Consider the following 26,741-nt stretch of genomic DNA (forward strand, 5'->3'; position numbering starts at 1 on the left):
CCCAGAAGAAAACTTGCCATTATCTAGGACATTCAGACTTCGCACAAACACGGACGACACTACCCGAACGTTAGATCCACTGGGGAAAAAGAAAAGCAGTAACGGGAGGTAATTTATATAGAAAGGCGTCTAACAGAAAAAATGGGGATCCTTACTTTAATCTAGTTAAGAAGGATATAATCGATTCTTCAGAGCACACTGTTACCCTCGACAATGGCCACGTTTTACGTAAATCGGATCTAGCTATAAAAGGAAAAATACTCCCGGGGCCCAAAAAGATAATAGTTAATCAGACACCCACTGGGCATAATACTCATATTCATTCGAGTTTAGCTGGGAAAAGGAAACTCTCTCCACCGAAGAAAACTGGAACATCATCAGCTGTCCATTCGAGACAAGGCACCCCGAGAACGGAGATTATCAGTCCAGGGACTAGCGCACCGACTGCGAGCTCTGCCACTCAAGACGCTCCTAAACTTTCTTCAGGTTCATCTTCCTTAAACCTAGATTCGTGGGACGGGATAATCGAGGATTACTTTGACGATGTGACCAATAATAACGTACCCCAAAACCCCTACTCCGAGACTAATCAGGGCTTAAGTATTACAGGTCATGCCGAAACTCCACCTTCGAGCTCAGAAGGGTCAGCAAACAACGACCCACGGGAGATTGAAGTCATACACCACGCGAATACTAGCGAAGGATCTCAGGACAACCCTATTATTATAGACAGTATTCCGGAACAGACCACCAGCGTGACTCCAAAAACCAGAAACTCCAGACCACGTAGAAATGTGGGCCTCCCACAGTTTTACGGAAATCGACGATTTATCGACGTGGTGCAAGAGAAAGATGACCAAGGGGCGATAACGTGTGTATTCTCGCAGGCACCGGAATTGTCTACTTTCTCTGTCAACTCCCCTTCGGATCTTCTGACTCCATTAGCGGAGGCACCCCCTAGACAGATCTTAGTCGCAGAAACTACTTTGACATGGTCTTCAAGAAACTCCCTCCCGACGGGCAAACTTGCGGCATCAACTACGAAGACCCAACTTCTAGAAAATTCTTCGACCACCAATTTATCTGACCCGACCTCGAAAGACTCTTCATTAGAGATGGATAACTACAGCGAGATCTCATCAACTATAGATTCAGATGTGAGAGCTAAACTGGATGAGTTCGAGGAACAATTCTTATAATCGTCATATCAAACCAAACTTATCAAAACAATTTTATAATCTATATTTTCGCCGGACTTTTAATTTTACCTGTAGATACAATTGTACATGTTAATGTACATGTTGTGGATTAGTTTTATTTAGTTAGTTACCGTATTCTGTAAAAATTGTAATTCTGTATAAACACCCTGTACATTGCTACATTCTCTTTCAATTTGTGGATTTTATTTTGCCGCTGTATATTTACCCTCTGGGCGCAGTTTGTAAAAATTTCTTCCATCTTCTGAGGGGGAAAAAGGGTGTGTATAGAGTTATATAGTTACTTTGCAGTTTCATTTTTTTTCCCGGTGGGAAATGTTGTGATTTGTTTTTAGTTTGTTATAATGACCTTCGGTATTTTAATTAATACCAGTTTAGTTACGACCATCGGTCGATATGAACGGAAGTTCAGTGGTCCTTTTTAACGTCTTAATTCAACTACTTCCTTTAAACGTTTTAACACCTAATCTTATGTACATACCTTGTACATAGACACTAGAATTAGAATAGTTTATTAATTTGCTTACCAAATTTCAGGAGAACATCTCTAAGCATGAATATGCTAGCGGGTTCAAAACTTGCATATAACAAGTATAGCGATTTCTGAAGAAAAAGCTTAAGCTACTTGATGAAATACTGCCATCACCACCGGAACATTTTCAGATCTACGCGCGCTCAATTTCCATCCGGGCACAACCTATTTTAATAGCTACAATCACAGATTAAGCGATAACAAACCCGTAGTCACCTAAATTGTTAGACATGACCACTCACCACCGAACTCGACTTCAACTGTCGGTTACAGCCTACCTCTTGTGCCATCGAGGGCTCAAGGGAAATCACGAAGAATCTGCCAAACATCTGTAGCATATCTCATATTTCCATATAACCGGAGTTTTTCTTGGTTCTCTTCTGTAATGCTCAAACCGGACAAAGAGATCCACTCGGTTCTTGCCACCTTGAACAGGTTCATCAAACCACATTTAACTGAAGGCGTAGAGAGGAGGCGTCGAAACCAGCACAATGAAGCTATGAAGAGTGGTTCCCCTTCTGCTCCATTTTGCCTCTACAGACCCTGGGGAACTGCAGCAATGGTTTCGACCCCTCCGATTAACAGGGAGCTTTGATGCAGTTTTGTTTTAAGCTTATTGTGCCCTCTAATGTGACATAAATAACTAGGCAAGGTTTCCGAGTAATTGATTAAATCTCTTATTGGTTGAATTGCCGCCTCTTTCCCCCTCCCCTCCACCACATTTCAAACTTTGTATTTTCTTAGTTGTTTTGTGTTATTATGTCTAAATGCGTGACATTACCATGTAGAGCATGGTCAACAATTACGTTCACTATAGTTAATCTGATCACGATTCGAAGTTTCATTGAATTATTACTAGACTACTGAAATACTTTTTCTAGACTGAAATACAAACGTGGGGGGGGGGGGGGGGGGGGGGGTGAAATATTACAATAGGTGGTAATTTTAATTATAGTGCATGTATTAAAATTGAGAACTACAATGCATAATATAGTCATTTCATTTTCAATCATTTGTACACGCTGCTAAGATAGATTTTGTAAATACAGTATTCTGCCAGATGAAATGTTACTCAAAAACTCAAATTTTGCACTTTAGCCAAAAAATTTGGCTTTTGAAATAAATTATAATAAATTATAAAAACTGTGCAAAGTATAACAAAAAGCGATCCAGCTATTTAACTTCAAATTACCACCTATTGTAATATATCACCACGTGGGGGAAGTGGAAAAAAGCCGAATTTCATGTACAATAAATCCACAGAAAAAAGTGCGAGTCGATTGTTTAAGGGCGGAGAACTCGAGGACCATTCGGCACCTCTCTGAGTTTTATATGTTAGAAGCCGAGATGGGATACGTAGACAGTGTACACTCTATCATGGATAATGCAGAACAGTGCGTGAAGGTAAAACACAAAATAACTCAATCAAAGCCACTCGGAATCCCATTTTAAAAGTTGAGAAGTTCTATAGGATCATTTATGTATCTAATCACTGTTTGTCCAAGAAAGAAATCTATGAATTGGATCTTAATCTAATTGCTAATTCGGTTTGCATTTTTAAGCACGCGATTGACAATCTTCTGAGTGAAAGCCACGACAAAATAAAAATTCTTTGGAAAAAAGCCGACCACGACAGCAAACCAACTGCCAAAGATTGGCGACACGTTGTGGACTCGGAGTTTATCCGACTTTCTTTTGCAGAAGCCATTGGTATTCTCAATAACGATTTTGTAACTCAAGAGGGGAAAGAAAAGTTGAATATGAGAAGTCATCTGTTACGTGAACACGAGTTGTTTCTTACTGATAAATTCAAACTGCCAGTTTTTGTGTTCAACTACCCGAAGCAGCAGAAGGCGTTCTATGTGCGGGAGAATGAAGGCGGTGGAAAAACTAGTGCTAGTTTTGACCTGTTAGTTCCTCGAGTCAGTGAGCTGGCAGGAGGGAGTTTACGCGAAGAGCGGGTGGACAAATTAGAACAGCGGATGAAAGTTAGTGTTTCAGTGTGCATAGTGTGAAATAGTGTGTATTTTTACACTGCAGAGAATTGTACTACGGTAAAATTAATTAATGAATGTTTTCCAGCGAGTTTAGTTTTAAACAAGGATTTGCAAACCTTTGCTAAGAGTACCTAAATCAAGGAAGTGTTGGAGCTAGAAGTCAATTGTTCTGTTTTCTTAATATGTTTATAGGAATCGATGGACGAGACGTCTAGGGCAGCCCTTGATTGGTACCTGGATCTGAGGCGGTTCGGAAGTGTGCCTCACGGGGGATATGGAATTGGATTTGAGAGATTCCTCCTCTGGCTGACTGCCTCTAGCAACATCAGAAACACGATTCCCTTCCCAAGACACATCTATCACTGTCCTATGTGAATAACATGCTGTGTTAAATATACATGACATTCATATTTTTGATGATATTAAACTGATGCACATGTGAATTGATGAAATTTTGTTTCTGCCTTGTTTTTGTGAGGATACATTTTTTGATGAACGACAAATTGATGAGGTTGCTTTAGTGTAGGGTTTTTAAGATCGAAGTCAATCCGAATGCGACGTATTTTTTTACTCAATGGTTTTTTCACGTTAGTCAACCTTTATTTCACTCCGACAGATAACTATGTATCTGTCGGAGTGTAATAAAGGTTGACTAAAAGATTGAAAAGGTGAAAAGATTGAATCTCAAAATCACCGAGAAAAACTATGTTTTCTCGGTGATTTTCAGATTCAATCTTTTCTGAATTAGAAATCGCTCTTTTGATCCTTGTAGGTCTTAGTAAGCATCATCGACTGTTTTTCTATTTCGTCCAAGTTATCTCAATCTTTAGTTCTGTATATAAAACTGTTTGCTGGCTGAAGATCATTTGGTCGCTTATTTTAATCACCAAATCAAAATCAATCCAGTTGAAGAGAAAGAATGACGACTGAAAGCCACCAGTACGCAACAGTGAAAATAAAAGTAGTCAAAGCTTCGAATTATGAAGATTCATCTGGAAAAGAGAGCCAGCTGTCCGCTCTGGACATGCTCATGGCCCCAATCAGATTCCAACTATGCTTCTTCTACAGTTACAAAGTGCAGGATCAAGCCATAGAGAGGGCATTGGTTCAGCTGCTGAATAGATATCCAGAGTTTTCTGGAAGGTAAGCGAGCTCTTATTTTAGATTGGGCATCTTAAAGCTTTCATTGACAATCCAATAAGGATAGCCGTTTGCGCTGCAAGTCGTTTGCTGTGCAAGTAGCACAGAATGTTCCGAGCACAAGCATAAAACTATGATCTTTTTTTACAAATGTGTTTTTTTTGTGCGTGTTATGATAGGAGAAAAATACAAACGCGTACAAAGAAAGTGATTTAAGCAAAATCGACAATTGGTATCTTCAAACAGTTAATAACAAGAAAAATAAAAAATAAATTTTTTTTAATTGTTCTTTGATTTTTTTGAACAATAATTTTCAAATATTTTGAATCCTTTTACTGACAAGAAGGGCTAAATTATTTACACGTTATTGAATTGCTTTACTCGCTCAAAATTAGACGTTTGATTGCTCAAATTTACACAAAAACAAATTTCAAACAGTTTTTTCTTGACAATGGGAAAACTTTTTAAAATTCACTTGAATCGCGACTGATAGGGCTGCTGTAATATATATAACTCTACCCACTCAGATGATTATTTGTGGTACCTGATTTTGCGTGGGAAAACAAGAAAAAGGTAGCTAAAATACACCCGAATAGAAAGTTCCTAATCATTTTCAATGGTCGGAGCAAAAAGATCGACGTGAAAAAACGGTTTAGACAAAAATCTGTGTTTACAAACGCTGAACTAAAAATTTTCTTAACTAAATTTGCGTTTGACGGGCAATTTAAAGGTCTAATAAGCGGTAAAATCTTGTTTACAGGATCCAATTGTCAGAATCAGTTGTCAAATTGACCAATGAAGGTGCTCAGATTGTCTACTTGGAGTCGGCTCATGTCTCTATTTCTGACCTTGAGGCTTCTAATTTCAACTACGACTTGTGTGCAAAACACTTTAATGACGACCAGCCAATGGACGAATATCTGCTCAAAATCATTGTGCAACCATTGTCGGGTGGGGACGGGATGATGTTGTCATTTGGAATTCATCACTGTTTGTGTGATATTAATTCAGCATATTTGATTATTGCTGATTTCTGCGCTCAAGTCAGAGAAAGCAAATTCAAGTTTTCGGAGCAAGAGGTAACGTATTGTTTTTATTTTTCAGAGCCTTTTGTTTAGAAAAAATAACTTCTTCAACTTCACTTAGTGGCTATGCATATGGTTTGCTGTTTTTGCTTGAGTATGCTAAAGGCAACTGCACTCACTGTTAGACTGCTCATTTGTTTTCTGCTAGACTGCTCACTCTGTTTTCCACTCATTGAATTGAAAAAGCCGTGTCCATGTTTTTGCTAAGTGCAGTGACCATATTTGGCAAATTTTCCTGCGGAGAATTCAAATTTTTGGACAAAATGTCATTTGGAGCATGTTTTTGAAATTTTTCTGTTTTTTTTTCGGCAGGGGATCGTCCCTAAAATTAGTATATATTGGTACCGACGGCTGGTGTTTTGAACTGAGGGTTGATCAGCAATGAGTGGGTTTCGTAAAACAAAATACCAAAGGAAGAAACAATTTTCAACCAGAGAAGTAAAAGCGGTTTCTGAGAACTCTTACATCAGATTGCTTACACAAGTAAACGATTTCATCGTATCCCATTTTTTGTTACACATTTTGGTTTTCAAATTTTATTACAGTGTGTGCTTATAATATAATCCACCATCAATTAGTATCATCTCAAAGCTTTTAATCTAAATTTAAAAGATTTTTCATTAAGAATTGTAGTGAACGTAGTGGAGACTCTTATATAGGTCGTGATGATTTTTGTTTTTTTTTTCGGGAAAAGTCAAGGTTGATTTTTTTTGTTTTTCGCGGTTTGACTTTTATTTTCAAGTTCATTTATTTTCAAGTTCATTTCTTCTCCTTTGTTATAGGAAGGGAAACTCCACTATCGATAAGCAAAATTGTTAAGTTCACAGTAGACGTGATCGACTTCTAATTTCGAGAGTGGAATTTAATTTTCATATTACTCAGCAGAATAACAGCCTTACCTGTTGATCCAGTTTCTCAATTTGAGTTAATTAAATCAAAAAGGGTCGATGATCGATTGTTTTTGATATTCCAAGAGCTTTAAGGTCATATATTTTGTACCAAGAGCTTTAAGGTCATATACTTGGGAATTCGAAAGTTGAAGTTTTTCCAAAAAAAGGTCGATTTTTCTGTTTCATTGCGTTCATTGACTCCTTTACAATGGTCTGTTGGCTATGTATGTATTGATTGTTTTTTGCGAAGTTAAAGCTGTTGGAAATAGCCTAATTGGGGCTCAGTCGTGCGCAATGTTTACCAGTTTCTATTAACGGTTAGCGTAAACGACGAATGGTTCTGGATCGCTAAACATTGCAAGTTGAGTGAAAGCAATTAATTGGTCGTAATAGTGCGCTACTAAATCAAAAGCATATTTTTGTACTGAACACAGTGTGTATGAAATTTGTTAAATCCGTTAAAAAAATGGGTCATTTCAAGGGCTTAAAAAAGTTGGATGGTGTCTGTGAAGTGCAACTTTACCATTGTATGATGTAAAGGTGTTCGCTAATCTTTGAACAATTGAGACACTGATAGCTGGTTGTTGTTTAAGCGACACAGAATGTTCTGATCAAGTTGAATCAAGAAAAGAAATACAACAATGAAGAAATATGTTTTTTTTTTAGTTTTTGTTTTCTAAATTTCCTGTTATATTTCTTAGAATTGCGATTGCAATAGATGAAAAAGCATCAAAGAGTCGTAAATTTAGTGAAAGTAGCGTTAACATATAACGTTAAATTTTAGTAGAAATTAAGTTGCAGCAGTTTTTGTCTAATTTAGTCTTAAAATCGAATTTTTTATGACCAGTTTGTCTTGACCAACGGGGTTATAATATGATACCACATCTAACTCTATACAACTTTTCCTGTAGGTAGACAAAATTGGCTGGAAAAAATAAAAGAACCGACGCTAATATATGGTTCCCTTCCATTCTTCGAGAGTGGTCGGAATAAAGTCTATAACCGATGCATCTTGCTTGACGGCGAGGCAGCTTAATCAATCCAGCTTGAAAAAAAACATATTGCAAGTATACTTAAGGTCAGGGTCAAAACGGCGGTTGTCCGTAAATGTGGTTCATCTCGTATGTACTTTTGTCTGTAAATTGTCTTTTTCTTTGGAAACACTATACTTTAAGCCCTTAAGCGGCTTGCCTGACGTTTTATCCAAGTACTTGGTTCTGCGCAATTAAAACTAAAATGTGTGTAGCTTTTTTCTTATAGATATTTCGAGGGAGTCGCCTAAAACACATCCGTCCTTCTGGCAACGAACCAATTTTTGACCACCCTGAAATCAGAGTGATAAAATCTATGGAAGAGTTGAAAGAACTAGGAGAGGCTATGAGAGATGACCTCCTAAATGAGCCGCCACTTATTCTGAACTTTGAAGTCGACTATGACAGCTTGAAAAGAATAAAACGAGATGTCTATGCTGGAGGCTTAGAGGATGGTTTCAAAGGTAGCATTAAAGTTTCACCTTCGACAAATGATTGCTTGGTTAGTTTGATTTACAAAGCGTTCGCAGAAACTGCAATAGAGGACAAAGAAAAAAATTCAGAAAATGTTTTCCCGTTCCAACTATCAGTTAATTCTCGCTTTAGACGAGATCCACCAGTGCGTCGCGAAGTTCTCGGAAACTTCATCCTCCTAGCGGTCATCGACCTTTCAAAAGAAGAAGCGACTAAGTTGACCTCGTTTGAAATTGCTTGCCTAATGAGAAGTGAACTTCTGAAAATGGACGAACAATACATACAGTCAAGTATTGATAAAATAGCCAGAAATGAGTTTACTCAGTTTACAAGTTTTTATCATCCAACTACAATGCGATTTACCAACTGGAATAGATATTTCGATTGGTATCCGGATACTGATTTGGGCCAAGGTAGACCGGAAAAGTTTACAACTTGTTCACGCATGTTTGAGAAATACTGCATAGTAAAACCAGCTAGAAAGGAAGGGGATTTGGATTTGACAATTTCATTGAAAACGAGACACATGCAACAGTTTCTGAAACACGATATTGTTAAAGCGTACCTAAAGCTTCTATAATTTGTCCCAAAAAATGATAATTTACTAAGGTCTATCTATATTTTATACCTGACTTGCAAAAATAATGGTAATAAAATAATATAATAATAACATGAAAAAAAAAATAACCAAGCAAGAATAACTGAAATCTGAGCGCGATTATAAGTTTTTCCGATCGATATTTTTCTATTTGAAGCTCCCCATTGCCGTTGCGCAGTGATTGAGTTAGTAGAGAAAAAAATTCAGACCTTATAACATCAGCCGTGAACAGCAGTACTGTAAATTGCTATTATGTCTAGCCATTTTCATCGCGGTCAAAGTATTTAAGCAAAATGTTTTTCAGGTACAGTATGGGAGAAGCACATAATCGTCGCTTCTCTGCGATCGGAATAATATTGAACCGGTGTGTCCTATTTTGCTCAATTATGTCATCATTTATCGCGGGCTCGCAGTCAATACCCGTGTCTGTTTCCATGGCTTCAAGATGGAGTGAAACTCCTCTGCTTCTGGAAGCTGCGCAGTTTCTAGCCAGAGACAAAAGCCAGAAGGATTCTCTTTGGTTTTTCATTGAGTCCACAGTGTCAAAAGACTTCACAGCCAGTACGCAGTTAGATGCATACAACTGGATTTTGGACAACACGGAGTTTCTGGAAGAGAGAGTAAAAGAGTCGCTTAGTCTCTCTTTAGCTGTCAGATTTGACTCCCCGGCAATCGCCATGTACCAACAGATGAGCCGAAGTTATATCGAATCAGACTCATGTGAAGCGTTTGCAGTCGTCAAAAATTCTGTTACGTGTGACGCCAAAGAGCTGAAAGAGTTGGTGAAAACGAAAAAAGACTCAGCGCAAAGCTCGCCTCCTGTTTTTGATTTCGACCATTTATACGGTTCTAAATCGAGTAGTGAGAGTTCGCTTAATGTGATTCTATACGCAAACTTGGGCACTGAGTCGTTCAAACATTTTCACAAAGAGTTGACCCAACTTTCAGACGATGGTAGCGTTAGATACTTCTTACGGTTTTTTGTACAAAAATCGTTTAACAGCACTGTTCATTTGTCAGGTTATGGAGTCGAATTGGCAATTAAGTCGACAGAGTATAAAGCAATTGACAGTAGTCAAGATTCAGAGAGTTCGCAAATTGAAGCTTTAGAACAGCATTCGGTTATCAAAGGCTTCGATTTTGGTAAACTCAAACAAGCTAACCCGGACCTTAAAGACGGTCTTAATAAACTCCAGTTTCATCTGATACAAGAATCAGAAGGCTTGAAGCCTCTGAAAGTATGGGAGTTGTCGGACCTCAGTTACCAAACAGTACAAAAGTTGAAAGAAAACGAAGAACCATACGAAGCGCTTTCTGCGTTACGTGAGTACTCGCAAAATTTCCCTGTATATGCGAACGAGTTTTCAAAAATAAAAGTCTCAAAAGCTTTGAGAGATGATATAACCAATATTCAACGAGCAATTGAGTATATAGCAAATGAGGGAACTCCTTTCATGTTAATCAATGGTCTGCAAGTTGAAATTGAAACTTTGGATCCCTTTGCGTTAGTTGACCTTCTGTATTCTGAATCGAAACTAATAACAGCACTCTTTGGTTTTGGACTTCCGTTCGAAAACATTCAACCACTGCTGAACTTGAACATTGGCGTGCAAAAAGAGGAAGATTACGCAATCGATATCAGAAGTGATGCAATCAATTATGTAAACGACCTTGAAAATGACGACAAGTATGCTAGATGGCCCAGGGCGCTGCAGTATTTGTTACAACCAACCTTTCCGGGATCTCTGAGGAAACTAGCCAGGAACATACACCACACTGTTTTCATAATTGACCCCGCAAATCCGAGTTCAAAAGCGTACATAGCTGCCGCGCAGTATTGTTTGTCAAATTCTGTTCCAACTAGAATCGGATTTGTTTTTGTGAGAGACGAGAGGAACGAAGTTAATGTAATGATCAACAGAATTGTGGGATACTTTTTGGCTGAAGATGATCCAAACGAAGCGCTTTCGTTTCTGAAATCAGTTTATTCAGCCATTCCTAAAACGTCCGATAATTCGATAACAGAAGAAATTTTGGAGACAAAGTTTACGGAAAAAGTGAAGTACCATGAGTTAAAAACTGTTGTCAAAGACCAAGCGTACGATTCGTACAGCACTCTTGGAAGTGAGTTTTACCAGAAATCGGGACTGGGTGCCTTGCCAGCTGTCCTGTATAATGGTAAGCCTATATCAGTCTCACATGAAGACCATCTAGATGATTTGGTTATTAGTGAGGTTTACTCTGGAACATTCTTCTGGCAAAAGGCGGTTTGGGAGAACGACGTTCATGACCGATCGAATTTACTAGATTTTGCTATGGAGCAAAGTCATGTGATGCCGAGATTGAACGATCGGGTTCTGAACAAAGACTTGTCCCGGTACCTGGAGTACGCTAAATATGATGCTACGGCGGCATTTTCCTCCTTGAGCCAACCACAAATGACTGAGTATTTGAGTAATGGCATGTTATACATTGCTAAGAAAAATCCAGAGTTTGACAAAGGCGTAACATTGTGGGTAGCTGCCAATTTTGAGGAACCAAAAGGTCGAGCTCTCACGTACCAGGCACTGAAGTACCTGAAAAAGTCAGATTCAATGAGAATCGGATTTCTGTTCAACCACGGTGATGCAAAAGAGACGTTAATAAGTGACGCTATTTTGGCAACTTTGTTGTCTCAAAACAACCAAGATGCCAAAATGTTTATTACTAAGTTGGTGAAAGAAGAGTTTGTCGCGGAACTGAAGGCTGGAAAAAGGAGTCTGAAAGATCTAGAAGTTACAGGAATGGACTCCAAAAAGTTCCATGCAACTTTCGAAGACAAGAAAAAGTTGAAAGCAGTCTACACTATGCATACCGAGTTTTGCAGCAAAGTTTTGAAAGCTAAGACGACGGACCAGATGTTGATTGCTAATGGGAAAGTTATCGGACCTTTTCAGGGCGACGAGGTGTTTAGCTACGATGACTTTGGGCTAGTGGATAAATATATCCACGTGTTATCTGCCAAAGAAATCTCGAAAGCGTTGAAATCAATGACAAGTTTGAATCTCGAAGGAAACAAGTTGAGTGATCTGACAATGAAAATAACTTCCACTTTGCTTAAAAACGCGGCAGAAAACGAACGAGTCGAATTGCCGAAAGGCATTTTTAGAGACCGAGTTGGCGTTATACATGTACCTCCAAGAAGTCCCGAAGAACCATTCCATAAAATCTATGTAGCCGTAGAACCCTTGAGCAGAGCAGCTCAAAAAGTCTCGCCAATTCTAGAACAGCTGCACAAACTTGTTAATGCTGAGATATCTGTTGTGATGAACTGCATAAAAAAGTGGTCTGAAATGCCGCAAAATAGCTTCTACAGATACGTGATGCCGGCGTCTCTTGAGTTTGATCAAAATGGCTCGATCTCAAATTCCAAACTGGAGGCTAAGTTTACTGGATTGCCTAAAGCGACGTTGCTTACAATGAATATGCAGACACCTGAAAGCTGGCTTGTAGAAGCAGTCAGGACGCCATACGATTTGGACAACATTTTACTGAAAGATTTAGAGGTTGACAATGTTCGCGTGAATTATGAGCTGGCTCATATTCTTCTGGAAGGACAGTGTTACGAAAAGCAGAGTGGCCAGCCGCCAAGAGGGTTGCAGTTCACGTTAGGGACAACTCAGAACCCAAAAATGTACGATACAATAGTGATGGCTAATTTGGGATATTTCCAACTGAAAGCTAACCCTGGATCTTGGGTTCTAAAATTGAGAGAGGGCCCTTCGAAAGAGATTTATGAGATTGCTTCTACCAAAGGTACTAGTACTCCCAGCGGATCTAGTGACATCGTCGTTTCTATGAGGAGTTTCACAAATAAGTTCATCCATGTTTTTGTGAGTAAGAAGCCAGGCATGCAAAACAAAGATGTCCTGGGCGAGGTTGAGTCTGAGAAGCCGCCTAAGAATACGGGAATCTGGGATACCGTCAAATCGTCTATTTTCGGCGACGATAATTCGGAATCGAGTCGAGCGACGTCTGATGGTGCTGGGTTACCTTGCACTGATGGCGAATCATGCCCCTCAGCTGATCAGGAATCAGAGGTACTAAATATCTTTTCAGTGGCTTCAGGTCATCTCTATGAACGATTCATGAGAGTAATGATGGTGAGTGTTCTGAAAAACACAAAAGCACCTGTGAAGTTTTGGTTTCTTAAAAATTATCTTTCACCTTCGTTCAAAGACACTGTTGATAAAATGAAAGAATCGTACGAGTTTGATTATGAGCTAGTAGAATACAAATGGCCAAGATGGTTGAATCAACAAACTGAGAAACAGAGAATCATTTGGGGATACAAAATTCTGTTTTTGGACGTCTTATTTCCTTTGAACGTGAAGAAAATCATTTTCGTAGATGCTGACCAAGTTGTGCGTGCAGATCTAACTGAACTTCGAGATATGGATTTGGACGGTGCGCCTTACGGTTACACGCCTTTTTGTGATGACAAAAAAGAAATGGAAGGATTTCGATTCTGGAAAAGTGGATACTGGGCCAGTCATCTGGCTGGTAGGAAGTACCATATCAGCGCTTTATATGTCATTGATCTTCAGAAGTTCAGAAAAATAGCGGCTGGTGACAGACTACGTGGTCAGTACCAGGGACTGAGTCAAGATCCGAATAGTTTGGCGAATTTGGACCAAGATTTGCCGAACAACATGATCCATCAAGTAAGAATAAAGTCACTGCCAATTGAGTGGTTATGGTGCGAAACATGGTGTTCCGATGAGTCTCTGTCTCGTGCGAAGACAATCGATTTGTGCAACAACCCTCTGACGAAAGAGCCGAAGCTGAACCGAGCGATGCGAATCGTACCCGAGTGGAAAGAATACGACTCAGAAATACGACAGATTCTTACTGGAAGCTCGAAAGCCTCCGAGGGAAAAAAGAGTGTAAAAAGCGTTGAGCCAGCAACAGACACGAAGAAAACAGAATTGTAATCGATGCTTTTTTTTCCACGGCATATAGTAGGTTTCAAAAATGAAATGAGCTGTTCAAGCCGGGTAGTGTTGTTAAATGTGTATTGACAAATTGGAGCTGGTTGGCAAAGGGTCAAATTCAGTTAAATTGTTATTTAAATGTTTATATTTAATGTGTTTACATATCTGACTTTGATATTGACATTGATTATTTGGATTTGATGCCAATTAGACGCAAATAGAACTTCTGAAATTTTGCAGTTTAATTTTTTTTTCATTTTGTCAGTGAATTCCAGTCTTGCGTACCGTAATGCTTTAATATATTTTGTCGAAGTTAAAATTATCATCCAATAGTTTTTTTCAGTTCCTAAGCTGCCATACCATATCGGGTAAAGAAGTTAAGTCATTTACGATCGATCGCCTGAAAAGGTTAAGTTCGAAGAACTTTTCTCTACTTATCACTAGAAAAGACTTTTTGAAACAGTGTTTGGTGCCGTTTTTATTGCGAAAGAATGGGACTCGAAATTTCACGTCATGCGATCCTATATGATGTTTATTTGTCGTATCTAGTGTTGCCCAGAAAAACACCCCCCCCCCCCCCCCCCCACCACCCATCCCTCTCAATCTGAAGCTCATCCAAACTACGTGATTTGAAAATAAAACTCGTCATGTTCATTAATCAATCATTCACGATATTATCTGACTACTGCCATTTTTGCGTGTTTATTGCTAGCTTGCTTGTGTGGTCTAAATGTAGCTGTTGGTCTGCATGAAAAAAATTAATATACATGGTGGTTGTTGTACTAGCACATATGTGCTAATTCAATTCAAGCCAGTTAAACGTTTAAATAGATCGCGTCATTGCTTTTTCTAATGATTCAGCCTAGAAGTAGGTCTGTGCCGCTTTTGTAAATGAAATGCATTTTAAGAAACTGCGATGTGCAAATCACGAAAATAAATTTTAGTGATGGAAAATTTTGTGCCATCTCTCTGCTTTCTAACTTTTTTTGGTTATTCGTTTGATTTCTTTGTTTAAATTTTATTTTATTTTATTTTGGTTACAACTTTATTTTGGTGATTTTTCTCTTTTCAGTTGAGAAATGTTATCAGACTCGGTTCTGAGTGTACTAGTCAGCAGTTTCATTCTGCTTGTCAGTTTGTGCAATGCACAGACTGCTCCGATAACCGACAGCTTCAACAAAGAAGACACCGAGCGAGTAGCTGCATTGGCCATGAACACTTTATCAAACCCGACTCAACATGATTTGGCAACTCTGTTTTACGCCTCAAGTATTGTGAAAGGTTTGGGTCAACAGGTCAAGAGTTCGAAACCGGTGTGCGACTTTGTGAAATCGAAGGTGGCGGCTTCTGCCAGTCAGCTGCAGAACGCATATTACATCGCGGGTATTAGCAAGGCGCTCTCGTGTGCGGTGAGTACTTCTGTTTTTTTTTTGTTCTGCTTCCAAAAATGATTTTGTTGTCAAGCACTAAACATATTTGTTCTGTTGATACATAATCAGAATTGTTTTGATATCAATCAGAGTATTTTTTAGAAATATCTCAACTATATTTTAACTATCAAAACTTGGTAAATAAATAACTTCTACGAGGAAGTTACATAACAGTCGAAGCATTACAAAATGATCGCTATTTTATTCCTAATCTGTAGCTTTCCTAATTAGTAGCATTATTTGTGTAGGTTCCTGCGAAGGACTTCGAGAAGACCATCAAGACAGTGGAAGATGAAAAGACCAAGATGCAAGACCGATTCTACGGAATCCAAGCGGCTGCAGACTTCGGATCCCTGGCGTCCATCAACGCAGACTTACTCGTCAAATCAATCTCAGCTCAATTGACATCAAACGTCGACACTCCTCTGTCGAATCAAGTTTATGGAGTGCATATTGCGTCTAACTTGGCAGGAACCGCGAAAACATCTGCAACTGAGCTGAACAACTTGTTCTTGTTGGTTGAAGACATAATTGGTCAGGCGGATGAAGTGAACGAAAAGTATCTTCAGCTGGAGGGAGGACTGGGAGTGACTGCTCTGTTTGTAGAAGGGGCCTTCAATTTGGCTGCCAAACTAAACAAGCCACCTCTGATCCTGCAGGTTCATTTGTGATCTAAATTAAAATTTTTGGATCCTGTTTCTACGGTAGCTAAAAGCCGGATATGATCGTTGAAATTTTGATCATCTCTTAACTAAATCAGTGTGGCATTGAAAGCAAAGTTTTTTGATGAAACGTTGGTGTTGGAGATCTTGTAGATTATTAATCCTAAGTTGGACGTTGTCATTTTGTTTTTAATTTTGAGATAAGATCGCAAATTTAACGTGGAAACTTACAAGAGTTGGTAATGATTTCTATAATCCGTGCCGTGTTAGAACCCTTTAAGTGTAAGGCGGAGTGTTGGTTTCAGAACAAACTGCAGCAGCTGTCCAGCTACATTCTCTCTCGCAAGGACAGTCAGAACCTGAAGAGTCTCTACTTTGTGGTCCTCTCTGCTCACACCCTCTCCACCAACCAACACTTCATCCCAGTGGCAGTGTCCCTGGACACCCTCGCATTCTCCGCTGCCAGCAAGGACGAGAAGGTCAAGGTCAGTGTCACTTCACTGCACTTGAATCGATTGGGTTCAAAGTTTGACGTATTTTATAGTGGTGAAAAATCGAAAGAAGCGGAACATCGAGTGAAGAGCGAATAAGAATCGCTTTTAAAGCGCTGTTTTTTTTTCAATTTTGTGCTCATTTTCAGTGAAAAATTTTATGTGCTAAAATTTCTTATGTTTTCATCCCTTATTAACTCTTGAAAAATTGTGGCGCTCCTGTAGATTTGATTGCCAGTTCAAATGGCATGTGCGCTGCAATTTGCAAGGTAAGTCATATCTTAATGGGCGCTGGATATATGCGCTCGTGTCAACTTAAATAACTTCTGGGTTAGGCCTCCGGGCTGGTTAACTTAAAAAAAAATGACCGTTCAAAACAGTTTTGATGGGTCAGTTATCTAATATATCCTAGTTTGCTCGTAGATCTCACTTGATATTGTCTAGGATCCCTGAACGAACAGAAGATTCATATTTAGACGATACAGGTCACATTGCATTGCATATACACAAAAGAAACTGAGAGGCAGTAGAAAAACAGGTCATTTTCTCCCACAATAGGAACGAAAGATTGGAGTTTTGTTTTGTCTGTTTGATTGATCTAAATTGTCTACCATTGCGTTGATTTTGTTCGCAGGTGAGAGTGACTAATCTGCTGGGGGCGGAGTTGAAGGGCGTCTCTGGAGTGACCGCAGAACAGGTGGAAAGGAACTCGGACTCGGTCATCGTCGTCAGCAAGGAACAGCTCAAGGCAACCACGCCCTCAGACAAGTGAGAGGAAACTTTTGTCAAAATCTATTAATGCAAAAGTGTTCAACCGAGAAATACGAGTTTGGGAATATTCTCTAATTTAAACGCACTGACCTCATTGTAGCAGAAAAAAATAAAGATTTAGGAAAAAAAACATTTTGAGCTTTGACCGTTTTTAGAAATTTTTTGAATTTTTTTTTAAAAACTACCTTATCAAATTTGAGATGAAAATTTCAATCAAAAAGCGCGGTTGCGCGAAATTTTCCCGCAGAAGCTGCTACTCCGTAATTTTTTGTCAGTAATAGGTCACGTCTTTGGAAAAATTCCAAAATCTCAAACTTTTACTCATTTTAGTAGAGAAACAACTAATGTTTTGGGCAATGTCGCATTTCGTCCTGCATCAGCATGACAACTTCAAAAGTATCAAACACGTACCTCCAGCTTTAGCTGAGCGCTAGGTATCTTTCATCGAGACGGTAATTTGGTTCACCTAGTTATTTTCATCATTTTTCATTTTTTTTTTCGATTTATGCTTTTTTTATGGTTGTGTTAGCAAGTGGTGCAAAGCTCCGCTTCGCCTTTAGGTGTGATATATTTAACTGAAGGGTATCGATTGAAAAACTGTGGAGCCCAGTTCAAAGTTTGCTATTAGGAATTGAGAAAATTGAGATTGACAATTAAGTAACTGTTTTTCTGTTCTGTTTTTGGTAAAACAAACATTTGAAAAGAAAATTTAGGTCTGTGTATACATTGGACCTGTTGAAATTGAAGCCTGGCGCTGGATTCTACACCCTCACGGTATCGGTGTCCTCCAGCTCAGCACCTGGATCGGCAAAACTGGTTGGAATGGCCCCTGGAAATGCAAAGGTTATTGAAGTTTCATTAGAGACAGATGGTGTTTAAAAATAGTTTGGTATTCTAGTACTAACTGTAAATGTTCCAAAAGTAACATCAGAAAGATGATTTTTTTTTCAGTTGAGTCTGCGTGTATTGACTGAGGTGACTGCGAGTAACATGAACATTGCAGTGATCGACTCCGAGTCCACTTCCACCATCGGAAAGCAAAATCCGTGAGAGCATTTTTTTGGCACATTGCAGGCAAAACTTATAAGTAAACTTGAATCTATTCGCATATACTAAGAAGACTTTTAAAACGAAAATTTAAATACAGGATGACATGTCTAGATAAAATATTAATCCATATTTTTGCAATAATCTTACAATTTGTTTCAAGCTTTCCTTTCTCAAGAGTCGATTAACTTAAAGTCTAAAAATTTGGTCAAGCTAGAATTTACTTTTGCGCTGTTTGAATTTTGATTTCTTTTCAAGTTGTTTATTTCCTTTGTTTAAAGGAAGGCAAGCTCCACTATCGAACAGCTAAAGTGTAAAGGTCACGAAAAAGTGAGCGACTTTAAGTTTCGAAAGTGAAATTTAAGTTTCAGATTTCCCAGCAATTAATTTCCAGTTTTCTCAAATTGGTGCATTTAATCGAAAACGTGTTAATAATAATTTGCTGTAGAAATTCAAAGAGCTCTAGGCTTCTATTTTTTTGAAATTCGAAAGTTGGGATATTTAAAAAAAAAACATTTCAATGTTTTTTTGTTTACTTGCATTCATTGGCTCTTTTCCTACTGTCTTATGGCTATTTTGGATGCGCCAAAGAAGGTAATAAGTTTCTTGAATTTGGAACAATGGAATTGTGTAAGTGTTATTTTTGTTGCAGTGTGTCTTACCCGAATGCATTGAAATCGACTCTGTATGCTGACTCCACTCAGAAGGTGGTGGCTTCCTTCTCCATCAAAGACAAACTGTCCAATCTGGACTTCGAGCCCCACCAGGTGTTCATGAGGATGGTCCACATCGAGTCTGACCAGGAGGTGTTCTTCGTCTGTGAAAAGTCGGCAGGACTGTACGAGTTCGAAATGAAACTCAAGGTCAGAAGAAGAAGGATCTAGATACCTGGATGTTTGTATTGTGTTACCTAATGAAAATGAGATGGGATTGGATTTGGAATATTTAGCTTACTTGATTTAATAATTTTGAGAAAAAATCATTCTCTTGCTTTAATTAACCTTAGAAAAGTTCATCAACCGCAATAATGAACACTTCTCTTTTTTATTTACAAAAATTCTTAATTTTTAAACTATTTTTTCTCATGATTTTTTTCTGCAGGCGAGTGACAGCATCTTCAAGTCACTATCTGGCGACTACAACATGTACTTGATAGTGGGCGATGCAGTGGCCTCCAACTCCTTCATGTGGCAGCTAGCCAAGATCACTCTCGCGTTCGCAGAGGGAAAGACATACCAGCCAGCCTCCTATCTGGACGAGTTCAAGCCCAAGCCAGAGATTCATGTTAGTCTAGTACTCGTAACTTCCAAAAGGGCAATCATGATTGGATGTTGGATTTTATAGCTACCGAGCAGCCTCTTGACAGCTATTTGTTTAAATCTGATAAGATGGTAATTTGCAACTATTTTTGGGGAAAGTGTTTTTCGAAAGTGATGGTTTGTATTTGCATCTTTTGGTTTTCATTTACTTCTGGAAATGTGTTGTCAACTATCTGTAATTATCATCGAATCAGTAAATTGGATGGACTAGACGAAATTTTCAAAACGTATCCACTATGGGTAGAACCGGTTAAGTATTACATTACGCGATGGTCTCAATGAAAATAATGAAACTTTTTTTAATGATCTTTATGCGGAGCGAAATTGTTTATAATTTCTCCACAGTTGATGTTTTTGTTCATTTTTTCAGCACATGTTCCGACAGCCTGATCCTCGTCCGGCTCTCATCTTCTCCCAGGCATTCGCCGTGCTGGCTCTGCTTCCTCTCCTGTTCCTCCTACTGATCTGGTCAAAAATGGGTGCTAATGTGGCCAATATGGAGATGGATGTGCCCACCATTGGGTTCCACTTGGGACTGGCTTCCATATTTGGACTCTACTATTGCTACTGGGCACAACTGGTTAGTAGTTTTAAGGTGCAACTCGATATAATTTAACCATTTAACCAAAGTGATCTCCATTAAGAAATTGATCAAAAACTAATCACTGATCAAGAAATAAACTGCACTTGACATGCGCGTATTGTCAGGGGCGGATTTAAAGGGGGACCGCCCCCCCCCTCCTTCAGGGATTCGACCCCCTGCCGACCCAAAGGGTACCCCCCCCTTTGGTACTTTTTAAGAAATCCATTTTTGGCCGACCGACCCTAAATCTTTTCTAAAAGCGCCTTGGGCGCCAATATACACCAATTTTGAGGGGGGAACGCGCGCCGAAAAAACGCGATTTTTTGGTCAAAATTTTCCAAAAAGTGCCTAAAAACGCTTTTTTGGTCTGTTTTTTCAAAATTTTGCCTGCGGCGATGAAAATTTGGTCAAAACAGGGACTTGGTCGACCTAAAAAAAAATTTTTTTTTGAAAATCCGCCCCCCTCGAGAAAATCCTAGATCCGCCCATGCGTATTATCCTGGCTTTATCAGCTAAATCTGTTCACATGAATGTTGCAGTTCTCGATACACTTGGTTTTGATTGGATCAATTTTTGCTATGAAATATCGTTTTGATTAGATCAAAGACTAACAGCATTGAAATAAGAAGACCATCAATCTAATTTTGTTTCAGAATATGTTCCAAACTATGAAGTGGCTGGTATTGCTGGGGTCAATAACTTTCTTCTGTGGACACAAACTGCTCAAAAAACTAGCCATTGCCAGGTCAGTACGCTTCCAATTCGAGTCCTAGAAACGGAAACAAGAGATAACTGTGAGCGAAGTGGAGCAATCGTATGCTAATTATTTGTTACTAGTCGCCGATCAACCTACAATATCTCCCTTTTCTAAGTGACCTACTGTAGAATGTCCACCTCAAGCATGTATTAATTTTGAAAACTAATTCCGACTAATAGTGGTTTCGTCAGGTCACTAGTCTTTTCTGTTATACGACCCAAAAAGTATTCTATCAGCCATATTGAAAGGCGGTGTATCGACTAGAATGAAAGTTTCAAAAATTAAAATCGTATCGACTAGCATAAAAATCGAAACAAAAATTCAAATATTGTCAAATTTGGTTGGTGTTATCTCAAAACGTTTCTTCTAAACTTTGTAAAGAATAAAAAAATTTTAGCAAGGAAAGAGGACGAAAAACATTACCGAATTACATCGAGAGATGACAACCATTTTCTTTCAAGTATAATTCCATCTCGATTAGAGTATAGCGAAGTAAAATTGAGAGCGGGAAACCCAGTCGGCAATTATCTGATGAAAGAAAAATTTATGCGGCATTTCCCTGACAGGTTCTTGAGAAACTACAATTTGTAAATGTATTTGCCAATCATGTTTATTGGGACAAATCTCTGAGAGGTCTCGGAATATAAGCGCTATTAGTACGGTTCTATAACTTGGCATACAAATCACTGATATTGCTACGAACCATTTGACCGGAATGAAATTTCGGATTCTAATTGATTTTCCATGAGAAACTACAATTTGTAAATGTATTTGTTAATCAGTTGTACTTACTGATTTCAATTAAGACTTATTTATTTATTTATTTATTTATTATACACAAAAACGGACCTCATGAAACAATTTAACGGTTTATCTTCTGTGATTTTTGTAGCTAGAAACCAAAAAACATGTCTAAATCACAGTTTTTCTCTGCATTTCACAGTTTGCGCGGCAATCAGTATTCGGTTCAAGCCATTGCAGGTCAGGGCATGGGAGGATCTAGGATTTTCTCGAGAGGGGGAGGGGCGGATGATCGGAAAAACAGGCCAAAATAGGCGTTAAAATGTCTTCTTAAAAAAGGTTTTCTTAAACTAGTACCAAAGGGGCCATCTAGGCCGGAAGGGGTCGATCCTTGAAGAGAACCGAACACTCTAGTCCCTCTCTATATTTGCCCCTGGGTCGGGTGGGGTATGACTGATCTGAAGATATGTGATATTTCTATTTTTCTATTTCTCAGAAGTGCAAGTTTCAATTTGAAAGGATTTTTCCTGTTTTGTATTTCTGAGAAAAAAAGCTTTCAAAATTATGCTAGTCGATACATTTTCATACTTTCAAACTTTTATGATATTCGAGCTTTATGCTAGTCGAGTGGTCACCTTTTTGAAAGTTTGATGATGATGCTCGAATCTGATTGGTTGAAATAAATATCAACGGAAAGAAATCTAAGGGTGTTCAATGAAAACAAGCTCAATTAACTGTTTGATATTTTAGGCCGTTAACAGAAAAGACGCCAGATTTCAAGATTCAGATTTAAAGATAGTTGAAGGTCTTTTTCTTAATCTTCAGTTTTCTTGGCGTAATATTATTTTGTTTATATAGAGATGCAGGGTCCCGCAAAAGGGCGTTCCTTGCAACCTAACTGGTATCATTTAACTTTTTATTCTCGCTGTCGTTAAACTATTGTGATGCTTTCTATCGCTAAGCTAACTTCAGCAATTCATTATGGCGATAATTGAAGTTTGAAACTCCCAAATTGATATCAAATTAGCTAAAACGTATCTGAATTGATTTTGATTTGAACTCTTGATAGGCAAATGCTTCAAGCTGCTGACTAATCTGATCAGAAAGTTAGTTGTCCATCAAACGATATATGAATTGCACAAGTTAGCTTGCTTTTTCTGCTGTTACAGATGTTCTTTTCTTTAACGAGAGTTTAAGTGGGGATAGCAATTAGCATGTGTGTGAAGTAGTATAAACTAAGAGCTTCAGCGTAGTCCATTTAGACGAACCTGAAGCCTTAGATAATATTTAATTTTTTAGTGAAATTGATAATCCATATTTTTGTTCCGGCTATTGCAAACAGGAGGAACTTGGTCTTCGGGTGTGTTGTTGTTCCGACAATTGAAAATGGGATGAAATTCTTATTTGGGTGTGTTTTAGTTTTTTTTTTGCTGTCCACTCAAAATCAAGTACCGCATATAATCATCGGAATATGGCAAGTTATACAAGTTTTTTTATTTTTCATGTTTTTTGTTTTTCTAGCTATTTATTTTTTCAAAAACTGTTGTTTACTTTAATTATTTTAACATGACCTTCGAATTTACCTAGGTTCTACTTTTTTATTCAGATCTTTTTATCACCCCAAGAAGAAAAATTACACTAATGTGAAAAAAACTTGTATTTTTTAAGACAATGGTCGGAACATTTTGTGCTATTTGCACAGTAACCGGCTATCCTTGTTTTTTTACACAAGCTAAGCTTGTGTTATAGTATGATCTCTTTTTTCCTACCTAAGTCGCAATTATTGTTGCGACGCAAATATTGTTGCGTGAAAATGAGTTCGTTTTGATCAATAACCAGCTATTAAGTACAGCCAATTCTAAGAATATTAACACAGACTATTATATTACAAATAGCATTTTAGCTTCAAGGTATCATGGATCTGTAGCGTAGAGGTAGGGAATGAGACATGCAACAAAATAAAGGGGTTCGGATCTGGACAGGGTTCGATGTTTTTAATGAAGTTTTTGTATACCAACTAAAATGCGTCCGATCTATAAATTGAGTCATGTTAGTTGGTAATTTTTTTTTCAAATTGACTGGTACTGCTAATGCGTCATAATTGGCAAGTGTCATTTAGCATTTATGTAGACTCATATGTGGCGTGCGTCACTTAGAAAATTTGTAGACTTAAAGTTTTCATCATTCAATTCAGTTTTTCCCAGTAGCCATATCGGTCATATTTTTGCTTGTTTATGCGAAGTGCAACTTTTTGCCTCTGTGTAAAAGCCTTCTTTTTTCAATGCGATTCTTCATGTCAGTTTCGCAATCTTTTGTTACTATTGTTCGATTGTATCAAGCTTATTTTTCATTGCAAAAATTATCATTCTAATGCAATTTGTTTTTTCCAGCGGGTAACTTTTTGTTACTCTGCTATTCGAACTAAAGAACCGGCCGTGATAATGCAGGCAGGCTAAGGACTGGCGTTTTTTTCAAAAGTCGAATGGAGCGGAAAACCGACAAAAATTTAACGACAAAGATTTCGTTGATATGATTAAGTTTCAATTTTTACAGAATTTTATCTAGCGTTTCAGTTTTTAGTGCCATTTTGGGAATCAGATTTTCTGCCAAAAATTTTGTTTATTGATTTTTGTTTTCCCATTTATTTTTCTATAAAAACTCTTGTCCAAGTTGCCTATTTTACTTGGACTGTCAAATGCGCTAGTAAATCTTTCAGATACTTTTATCACACAAGCAGAAAAACTGACACTTATTTGAAAATAAATGTATTTTTTAAAGACTATGGTCGGAAAATTCTGTGCTTCTTGCACTTGCTAACTAACAGGCTATCTTTGTATTTTTTTGTTTTCCACGCAAGATCAGGTACCACAAATAATCATTGGAATGGGTCGAGTAATTCATACAAACGCACTTTCAGTCGTATTTTCGAACATCAAATGTTTTCCAAAAAGTTTTCCAATAGTTCCAGTGTCGAGAAAAATCGGTTTGAAAGTTTTGAGTTTTAGACAAATGTCTAGCGAGTAAAGCGATTGACTAATTAAGCGTCCGTGGCTTAGAGGTTATTGAGTGAGGAGCATATTCTCTAGGTCGCCATTGGTCGCAGATTGAATCCGAGACCTAGCCGAATTTTTACTAATTCGAGGCTTACTTCTACTAATTCTCTTTGAACTTCATAGAGCTGGTTTTTCTCGTGTTCTCGCAAGTGTTTCCGAAGCGCAGCTTAGCCTGTGTGTATGAAAATTTTTCTTTTAGGCTTCAATCAGCGCTCCTGGAAAAAATAGCTTTCAACTTGATAAAAAAAATTGTGCTAATCCAATGAAAAAATTGATAAACAAAACTTGATTTCGATTTTTTTTAAATTTTTTGTTTGTTTTCCATTTTTTGAAGACAAATGTAGATTATGCTTAAATTACTAGGTTTCAATGCGATTATATAGTTCTCTAATCATAACTCGTGAAGGTTTTTCTGGCGGCTGTTGAACAATCCGGCATTTCTACAAGTGCCCTATCTTGAAGTCGAAATTACATCAGAATTACGTAATCTGTTGATATATTGCATAACATTATCAGTTTTTGAATGATTATCATGTTCACAAAATACATACTGTAATGTAATAGACATGCTACTATCTACAGGCCTGCTGGTTGCTTCTACTCAGAGTTTTAGTGAGCTATAATTACCTTACCTTGACTTGACCTTTCAAATTTTTGTGCTTTCAGGGTTAACAACTCGCGTGTAGTTGGCGGATAACGAAAAGAAGGTGGAATAAACCGAAGGAGAGAACAAACGAGATTCATTGTGAAGCATCAAAGCCATGAATAGAAAAAATTTCCTTAGTGAAAATAACATCAAAACGGCCTGAATCAGCGGATTACTGAACGACTGTATTAAACAACTGGACTTGTTTTGTAACTTGTTTAAAATTGTTATTGATTGACTAGATCGAATTCATAAACAAAATTGTTGAAGAAAAAGCTGGTAAAAAGTGTTTTTGTGATTATTATACCATATCTTTTCATTGTTGTACGTTGAAAATGCCCTAATAGTATTTATCTTTTTTCATATATATATTTGCTTCCAAATTGTGACACTTGGAACCATTTTACTTGCTTCGAAAAATTTTGGTTTTTTAATGGCAAAATCTTTAAATTTTTTAAGGTTATATCATCAATAATGAATGGTTCCTCAGTACTGAATAGTTGATTTTCTTTGAAAAATGTACCCAAATTTGTGAGTGGAAGTGTACAAAATTTATCTCTTAAACAAACGTGTTGATTATATGTAAAAGTATCATATATGGGGTTGGGCTTTGTTTCAAATTACGTGTATTGGTTGGTTAATAAATAATATCACGTGTTTCTTGTTTTAAATGTGTGTTCAATGGGTGTTGAAAATCTAGAACTTTTTTTTTGGTTTCGAATGCCCCTAATGGCTGAAGAGAAAGAAACTATAGCTCTTATTTCAGTTAACCCTTCCAAAAGTCGAAAGAGTAAAATTTTGTATCATTTTGAAAAATTACACATGCTGCTGAGTGTAAGAGTAATTTTTTTTCATTGGCTATAGCAAATATTATAGGTTCTCCGATATGCAAGTTGATCTTTATGTTAATGCAGTCTCCAGCATCAACAGTGATTTGAAATTGAACTAACTGTTGAAGATCGTGAATGTTTTTGAGGTCGCATCCACTTCTAGGTGTAAGTTTTCCTTTGATGGCGGGTGGACATGCTGCTGAGTGTAAGAGTAATTTTTTTTTCATTGGCTATAGCAAATATTATAGGTTCTCCGATATGCAAGTTGATCTTTATGTTAATGCAGTCTCCAGCATCAACAGTGATTTGAAATTGAACGAACTGTTGAAGATCGTGAATGTTTTTGAGGTCGCATCCAATTCTAGGTGTAAGTTTTCCTTTGATGGCAGTTGGACAGCGCTTCACTCTTTTGGCAGTTTTTTTGGATAGTCTTGAATATGTTCACGATCATTCTGACTGTTTCACTTGTGATTT

The 26,741-nt window shown here is 37.9% G+C and overlaps 4 protein-coding genes across 4 annotated transcripts in view; all 4 read left to right on the top strand.

Moving 5' to 3' along the window:
• The window catches only part of LOC134857222 (asparaginyl-tRNA synthetase-like), a 50,067-nt gene extending 45,818 nt beyond the window's left edge, over positions 1-4,249 (top strand). Inside the window, exons 6-8 of the mRNA XM_063873596.1 lie at positions 3,039-3,153; positions 3,312-3,737; positions 3,939-4,249. Of these exons, the coding sequence (XP_063729666.1) occupies positions 3,039-3,153; positions 3,312-3,737; positions 3,939-4,121 (724 nt within the window). The 3' untranslated portion in view covers positions 4,122-4,249. The remainder of the gene's footprint in view (positions 1-3,038; positions 3,154-3,311; positions 3,738-3,938) is intronic.
• Positions 4,250-4,590: 341 nt separating this feature from the next.
• Positions 4,591-8,976, top strand: LOC134854423 (uncharacterized). Its single transcript, XM_063870668.1, has 3 exons — positions 4,591-4,889; positions 5,647-5,965; positions 8,122-8,976. Exons 1-3 carry the CDS (start codon positions 4,666-4,668, stop codon positions 8,944-8,946), a joined length of 1,368 nt encoding a protein of 455 aa, XP_063726738.1. The 5' UTR covers positions 4,591-4,665; the 3' UTR covers positions 8,947-8,976.
• Positions 8,977-9,272: 296 nt separating this feature from the next.
• Positions 9,273-14,267, top strand: LOC134857224 (UDP-glucose:glycoprotein glucosyltransferase 1-like). The gene has a single exon (XM_063873599.1). The coding sequence runs from the start codon at positions 9,276-9,278 to the stop codon at positions 13,935-13,937; it is 4,662 nt and encodes a 1,553-aa protein (XP_063729669.1). The 5' UTR covers positions 9,273-9,275; the 3' UTR covers positions 13,938-14,267.
• A 469-nt stretch (positions 14,268-14,736) lies between these two features.
• On the top strand, positions 14,737-26,084 carry LOC134857225 (dolichyl-diphosphooligosaccharide--protein glycosyltransferase subunit 2-like). The gene is made up of 11 exons (XM_063873600.1): positions 14,737-15,346; positions 15,616-16,026; positions 16,335-16,514; positions 17,155-17,288; positions 18,005-18,134; positions 18,243-18,337; positions 18,991-19,201; positions 19,440-19,622; positions 20,028-20,237; positions 20,894-20,985; positions 25,458-26,084. The coding sequence occupies exons 1-11, from the start codon at positions 15,017-15,019 to the stop codon at positions 25,486-25,488; spliced, it is 2,007 nt and encodes a 668-aa protein (XP_063729670.1). The 5' UTR covers positions 14,737-15,016; the 3' UTR covers positions 25,489-26,084.
• Positions 26,085-26,741: the final 657 nt, after the last annotated feature.

This window comes from Symsagittifera roscoffensis, chromosome 1, assembly GCF_963678635.1.
Source record: "Symsagittifera roscoffensis chromosome 1, txSymRosc1.1, whole genome shotgun sequence".
NCBI classification, from domain to species: Eukaryota; Metazoa; Xenacoelomorpha; order Acoela; family Convolutidae; genus Symsagittifera; species Symsagittifera roscoffensis.

Excerpts from the sequence above, each read along its gene's own strand:
- LOC134854423 (XM_063870668.1), top strand. The coding sequence starts at position 4,666 with ATGACGACTGAAAGCCACCAGTACGCAACAGTGAAAATAAAAGTAGTC. Across the intron at positions 4,890-5,646 it reads TATCCAGAGTTTTCTGGAAG|GATCCAATTGTCAGAATCAG; the intron begins GTAAGCGAGCTC and ends TCTTGTTTACAG. Across the intron at positions 5,966-8,121 it reads TCAAGTTTTCGGAGCAAGAG|ATATTTCGAGGGAGTCGCCT; the intron begins GTAACGTATTGT and ends TTTTTCTTATAG.
- LOC134857224 (XM_063873599.1), top strand. The coding sequence starts at position 9,276 with ATGGGAGAAGCACATAATCGTCGCTTCTCTGCGATCGGAATAATATTG.
- LOC134857225 (XM_063873600.1), top strand. The coding sequence starts at position 15,017 with ATGTTATCAGACTCGGTTCTGAGTGTACTAGTCAGCAGTTTCATTCTG. Across the intron at positions 16,515-17,154 it reads GCAAGGACGAGAAGGTCAAG|GTGAGAGTGACTAATCTGCT; the intron begins GTCAGTGTCACT and ends TTTTGTTCGCAG. Across the intron at positions 20,986-25,457 it reads AAAAAACTAGCCATTGCCAG|GGTTAACAACTCGCGTGTAG; the intron begins GTCAGTACGCTT and ends TTGTGCTTTCAG.